Below are 7,031 nucleotides of genomic sequence, written 5' to 3'. Positions count from 1 at the left end.
AAAACAACAAGGAGTCTGGTGGCACCTTAAAGACTAACAGATTTATTTGGGCATAAGCTTTCGTGAGTAAAAACCTCACTTCTTCGGATCCGAAGAAGTGAGGTTTTTACTCACGAAAGCTTATGCCCAAATAAATCTGTTAGTCTTTAAGGTGCCACCAGACTCCTTGTTGTTTTAAAAAATGCATGATTTCTTACTTGAAATCTTAAATGGATTTATTCTGGAATCTTTTCAGAGTTGTGCAATTCCATTTCAGCAAGTTTTTATAATGGAATGTCATCATGTCTAACACAGTACCATTAACAAAGAAACTTGGGGGCAAAGCCTGCTTCTTCCTCTGCCAGATTGCTTTGGAGCCAGTGCTGTTCTGCTACACAAGGGGAGCAGAGAACATGAGAAATAATACAGGGGATGTGCATCCACTGCTTCCCATAAAGCCCAGCTTCATAGGGGCTCACTGCATGCTCCCTCACAATGGCAATTTGGGCCTGGGGTATGAAAAGCAGGACCTGGTGGATTCATTGACTATTCTAGTCTTGGGTGTGTAAAGGAACAAGCATAATAGCAGCTATTCTGCCCTGTGAATAGAATAGCAGCTGAGGAACGGCTCCATTACTACTCTGTAGCTCATAGAATAGAGAAAAGATGCTTCCTTTCCTGTCCCTAGGGATCTCCCAATGCCTTAAAGCAGTTTAATCCCTAACGGTTTAATTCCTTAAAGCAGAACTGTATTTTTTTAAGACCACTGCATAAACAGCTCCCATTACAGCAAACAGATTGGCTCAGATCCTCAGCTGGTGTAAGGTGTAGCTCCCTTGACTCAGAGAAGCTACCCTGATTTACACAGCCATACATAGCTGCAGGGGAACAGCTCTATATCAACACTGATATAAACATTCCATTTAAAAGAGGAAAATGATGAAAGAGCAATGAACAAAGCAATGTATTTGCTTCCACTTTGTTAGAAAGGCTTGAATTTTTTTTATAAAAAACATTTTTAGGAGAAAATGTAATTAAAAATTATATGAATTGTTATGCAATTCTTACTTGCTGCCTCCATAAACTTGGAGTAGGTCTCATAGGTGATTACAGGAATCGGCAAGTCTCTGAAATATAGCTTCAGTGCTCCAGCAATAATGTTTATGTCTGGATATAAACTTGCAGAGATATCAGCCTTGTCACCATCTAGAAGAGAAGCAAGAAATCTTTTGTTAAAATAGCATAATTTTACTTCAGCAAGGCTTGGCCTCCTTAATACTGATTAAGGTTTATTCCTTCCATCCTTACAAGAAATAATCTGCAGACAGCATTTGAAACAAACATAAAACCACCAATTCTCCAGTATATCAATGAATAGTATTTCCTTCACTTTTTGCAAGTCTTGATGGTTCATAGCTTCAATATAAACTGGCAAATACAACACCAAAATCTACAGCATATCATCCCACGTAGGATTTCTAATGCTGAGTGCAAACAGTCAGGATGAATAATGCAACTGCTGAATTCTGCCTGTTTGTTAAATGTTGACAATAACATTCTAATAGCTAGCATTTATATAGCACTTTTTACACACAGATCTCAAAGCCATTTACAAAGGAGATAATTGTATTTTACAAGTGGGGAAACCGAGGCACACAGTGGTGAAGTGACTTGCTCAAGGTTACCAAGCAGACAAATAACAGTTTGGAAAAGAACCCTGCTCTTTTGAATCCTAATCACATGATCTATTTGCTGGGGCACAATGATAAACAGATCACAGACTCTGCTTGTTGCTTTGAAATTTTCTGTTGTCTTCTAAATTTGTTTTCCTATCCAAACAGCAGGTGAACAGTTTCTGGTAAATATCTCAATTTAAATAGTCCCGCCATGGCATTTAGCTACATAAGTCATGTGGTATTGTTTCTGTTAAATGATTACGTGACTCATGTAACCAAAATTACATGAATTTTGAATTTCATATATTGCAGAGAATGATTCAAAACTCCCTTTCAATCATTTTAGCTCAACACTCAGTTGATGCTAGTAAAGCTTGACCACTGAAATGCCTGCTGAAAAGGAAAATGAACGAATTGCAAATATCGCTGAATCAAAGCTAGTTTTCAAGTTCAAATGACTATTTGCAGACATTTTTCCATTAGGAACTGACTTGACCTTGTCCAAAAGTCAGCATTTGTTATTCCTGTAAAGACCTCTTTTCCTTCCATCCCACTGAAGAGTTGGAGAAACGGACTAGTTTTTGTGCATCATAAACACCCGTTCCTTTTCTCAGAAACTGGCCACACCCATGTCAGATTATATGGATGTGTGTGTGTGTGGCTTCCTGCGTGTGTACAACTTCCTCTCTCCACCTTTATTTTCAGTACCACAATCAGGGCCGGCTCCAGGGTTTTGGCCGCCCCAAGCAGCCAAAAAAAAAAACAAAAAAAAAAAACCCGTGATCACGATCTGTGGTGGCAATTCGGCGGGAGGTCCTTTGCTCCCAGCAGGAGTGAGGGACCATCCGCCGAATTGCCCCCGAATACCTGGACGTGCCGCCCCTCTCCGGAGCGGCCGCTCCAAGCACCTGCTTGCCAGGCTGGTGCCTGGAGCTGGCCCTGACCACAATGTCCACATTTTTCTTTACTTGGAGAATTGCTCAGGACTCATGGCATTCTCTCTCTGCCCTGCACCTGAAAGTGACACGCTTGCTCTCCTCTGTCTTTTTTAACCAGCCCCAGTGAAAGGTGAATATGCCATACCCAGTATACCCATACACAAGAGAGAGGAAGGATAGTCCAGTGGTTAGGGTGGCAGCCTGGGACTTGGGAGGTCCAGGTTTAATTCCCTGCTCCACCCAGACTCACTGTATGACCTTGGGCAAGACACTTATTTTCTCCATGTTTCAGTACTCCATCTGTAATGACAGTAGTACTTCCCTGCCTCATAGGGGTGTTGTGAGGATAAATACATGAAACATAGTGAGGAGCTCAGATACTAATAGGGACCATATAAGTACCTAAAATAGATAATGTGTGTATGTCCTGTGTACTGCTCCTAAGGTGCTGGTGACAATCTTTCTTAAGAGGGAATGTACTGTAAACATGCTTCTGTTTATTTTTCACTGCAGGAGAAAACAGCTTGTGTTGATTCTAGACGTTCTGTACAAACCTATTGCATTAATCTTTAAGGAATCTGTTCTTCTGTCTAATGCATGCACATAACTCTCATTAGCACTAACAGGAGCTACATGTACTCAGCAAGAGGAGATTATATGCTTTGTGTTTAAAATAAACAGCCTTTTTTGATATAGCTAGTAGTCTGAACACATACATCAGTATTTAATTTAACACTGCATCCATACCCCTAACAGAATGTTTACTCTGACCCAATCTCTTGTTTATCCACACATACTTGGCACAGTAGCATTAGTATTATAAACCATTGTTTGGACAGCTCTATTTAATTGCTGTATGCTGAATGCTAAAAATGCTACACTGAAAACAGATGCTTTCAAGAAGTCAGCAGCTGCATCAAACAGATATGGCAAATCTGAATGTTGCATCCATTACTTGTCTTTATTTAACAGCAAGGTCACTAGTATACTAAATGGAAGTGCTATTTAGTCAATGTTTTTACAGTGTAGTATAGCAAGCATCCTTAAACTGGCACTCTAGCTGCATCAAATGCCACACAAACATACATTTTATTTATATCTTTGCTTGAAGATCACTGTAACAAAAGTGTATTAGCCCATGAATCACAAAATGAGTTGTTTCAAGAGACTGTGGCACTTCAAAAATAAACATAAGTCTATAAAAATGCAACTGAAGAAAATTTTTGAAAGTATAAGGGAATATAAATACATTTCTGTTGTATGAAAAGTCACAAATTTAAAATCTTCTCCAACGGATACCTATTGATGTTTCTCTCCTTCCCCCCACCCTTTTAAAGCAACTCTGGCAAGCTACACTTACTTTCTATTTTCCCAGGATGACTGGATTTGTATTTAAAAATTTTAGAAATGTTCAAAGCCATTAAGGAAGAAGTGTGGAGTCAAGGACAAAATGTAAAACAGAAGAGCATCAGTGCTATTAACTTAAAGGCACCTAATTCATTTTACAATGATACCTTTTTCTTTCTGCATTACCAAAATTGTCCACAGCTCTGCAATAAGATAAATTGCCATATAGCAGCTATTATGATGTCAATACCAAAAGTTTGTGTGTACTAATCTGTAAAAATTTAATTAATTTAGCACACAGTAATATAGCACAACTTAAGTTTTTCTGTTCTTTCTTCCCATCCAACAACTCTTCTTTCCCTTGTTCCTTGCTCTTCCAAACCACCTGTTATGTCTAAATTTGGACTCTTCAAGTCAAAGACCATGTCTTTTCTTTGTTGTATAAAGGGCACAGCACATTTTAGACGGGATATAAATAATAATTTATAGGGAAAGAGATCAGAACTGGTATTATCTTCCACAAATCTAAACTATGCACATTCAGTATTGAATTACACTTACACTAAAAACACATTTTCCTTCAAAGGTCCTTGGCCCCAATGGTCTTATTGTGCCAAATCAAGTGTCATTGTGAGAATTGCCCAAGTTAAAGACTTTAGGATTTGATCCTTTGAAAAAACTGTCCAACTCCAAATCCAGTAAAACAAAGACACTTGCACACAGTTTACACGAATGCCAATAAAAGTCAGGGTGCTTTTGAATGGTCCAAGTAATATTTAACAGCATAATACTATAACAAATGTGTTGTGCCAGCCAATCAAAGAAACAATAACAAATAAAAGGACAAAAATGCATTTACTACAATGGCGTCTCTGTGGACAAATTGCACAATGAGTGTTTTCTGTGCCATCAGAATGCAGCAGGTCAACAGCAGTACAGAGAACGACTGTTGCTCTACAGCATCCACATTCATTAGATTAAATAAATCCTTATTATTCCTCTTATTCTAGTTAAAAATTGCTGAAACAGAACATTGTCACAACCTTAGTGAGCCTAATTCTCATTTACACCATTTGACTATAAAAAGGAACTTACTGTATGTAAGAACTAGGCACATCTCCTGTTTAATATCCCAGCTTCATCAGCATTTATCAACCTGAGATAATATATCCAGAGATAACATTCTCTGCCAGTGACTTTAACTTCTAAGTTTCAATTTCCTTTCTGAGTTATGTTGTAATACTTTTGTAGGAACAAGACACTGTCCCTTTAAGAATCCTATGGCACTGGGGGTAAAATTCTGCCTTCATTGTACCCCTGCAAGTCCAGTTTAAGTCAACAGGAACTCTGCTATTCTAGGCGGAGTTTGACACATAGTGTTAATCAAGATTTTCTATAACGTTCTATTGCACTTCATTTCCTATAGCCTGACGAAGATGATGTGTGTCTTAAAAGTTTTAGTAAAATAGTTTCCTCTTAGATCATTGTTAGTACTGTGTTCCAGGTAATTAAATGCACAGATTCCATGTGTGTAAACTAACGGTGTTTTTTAAGAGAAATATTTACAGAGATGCCGCTACTGCAGCTAACATTCTAGCCATGTGCACACAGACTGACTTCCTGGTGCCTCCTCCAAACTCTTCCCTCCTGCAACTTGTGCTTCTCCCTACAAGTTCCATACAGGCTGCTACAGTCATGATGTGGAGACACAGCTCACATAGAGCAACAAGATTTGTATGTGTGGGAACAGTGGCAGCAGACAGGATGCCAGCATCCAACACAGAAACAATAAGCCATCCTCTTAATGTTTGTAAGTTATACTTTGAGCATGATCACTTCAGAATCCCTCCTTTTGTGGTTAGTTTTCCTTAGCTAGTGTAGCCTTTACAGGAATTTTCTTCCAAACAAGGAAAACTTCAGATACAAAGTATTTCTAAGATAATGTGATCTACACCATTTTAAATGTTTGTTTTTTTAAAGAAAAAAAACAGTATAAAATGCAAAACTAATATTTGAAGAAACAAAGCAGGAGGGAAATACCATATATGGGAGAGGATTAGGATGATATATCATACACAAGGAAAGAAAGGGAATATCCTCTCCCAAATACGGTAAGATGATAGGTATACAAGGAAAGCTGCATTTTGTGTGTGTATGTAGGGGCATCTACATTTGAGCCTGAACACAGATACATGTGTGTTTTTGTGCCACAACCCTCTATTGTCCACATCTGAAGCCCTGAGGCACATTCCTGATGGACAGTCTAGTGCATGAAAGCTAGCACGCCTGAGGGGTGTGGGTATGTAAGCACCTCTGGTGTGGCATGACCCTGTACTTGTTCTACAGTGTAGCGTAGACAGGGGCAAGGGACGTATACCAGGACACGGGTAGCGATAGTACTCCAGGGCCACTCCCACAGTACACTGATCATTTTGCTGCATGACCCTTAATGGAAAGTATGAAGGTCCCTGAAACCCACTTGCCAGCAGTAGTAGCAACCTATCCTGACTCCCATAGAACAGTTTTCTGCTAAAATTGATTGATCAGTACAGGTGATCATGGTTCGAGAGCAACTGCCTGGTCTCTGGAGCACACCTGGGTGCTCATCGTGTGCTCGGAGCAGACTGTCCTTCACACCTTCACCAGCTGGCAGGAACACTCACCTGTACCAGGAGATTTCACAGAGGCTGGAGATGGCTGCCATTCACTGGATTTCATCCCAGTGCTGGGTGCACATGAAGCACACCAGGCTCTTGTACTGGAGGGTGAAGGACTCCAGCAATTGCTCCAGGAGTGGACCTAGCATATACCCATGCTACGATGAGCTGGACTGGGAGCTCTCCAGGATTGCAAGTACAGAGCCTGAACTGACTCATGAGCCCCTCCTCAATCCTGCTGGCCTCATCATCAGTTGGGACTGATGATGGGCAGGGTGAGGAGGTAGCGGAGACCTCAGAGGAATTCCCAGAGGAAGCCCCAAGAGAGACAGAGGAAGAGGAGCATGTGATTCTGCACCTCTACTGGGCTGTTCTGGTTGAAGAGGCCCCTCCACCAAGAAGCCTGAGGACCCCAGAATCTGACACTGGTAAGT

General features: G+C 40.3%; 1 protein-coding gene across 1 annotated transcript in view; it reads right to left on the bottom strand.

Annotated features, from left to right (window-relative positions):
* Positions 1–1,047: 1,047 nt before the first annotated feature.
* The window catches only part of CHN2 (chimerin 2), a gene marked incomplete at its 3' end in the record, with an annotated part of 196,252 nt that continues 190,268 nt past the window's right edge, over positions 1,048–7,031 (bottom strand). The window contains 1 exon segment of the mRNA XM_034760711.1: positions 1,048–1,185. Within this exon segment, the coding sequence (XP_034616602.1) occupies positions 1,048–1,185 (138 nt within the window).

The sequence above is a fragment of the Trachemys scripta genome, chromosome 2, assembly GCF_013100865.1.
Source record: "Trachemys scripta elegans isolate TJP31775 chromosome 2, CAS_Tse_1.0, whole genome shotgun sequence".
NCBI classification, from domain to species: Eukaryota; Metazoa; Chordata; order Testudines; family Emydidae; genus Trachemys; species Trachemys scripta.
The sequence above is the reverse complement of the archived record's forward strand: the minus strand, read 5'-3'. Positions and strand labels throughout refer to the sequence as shown.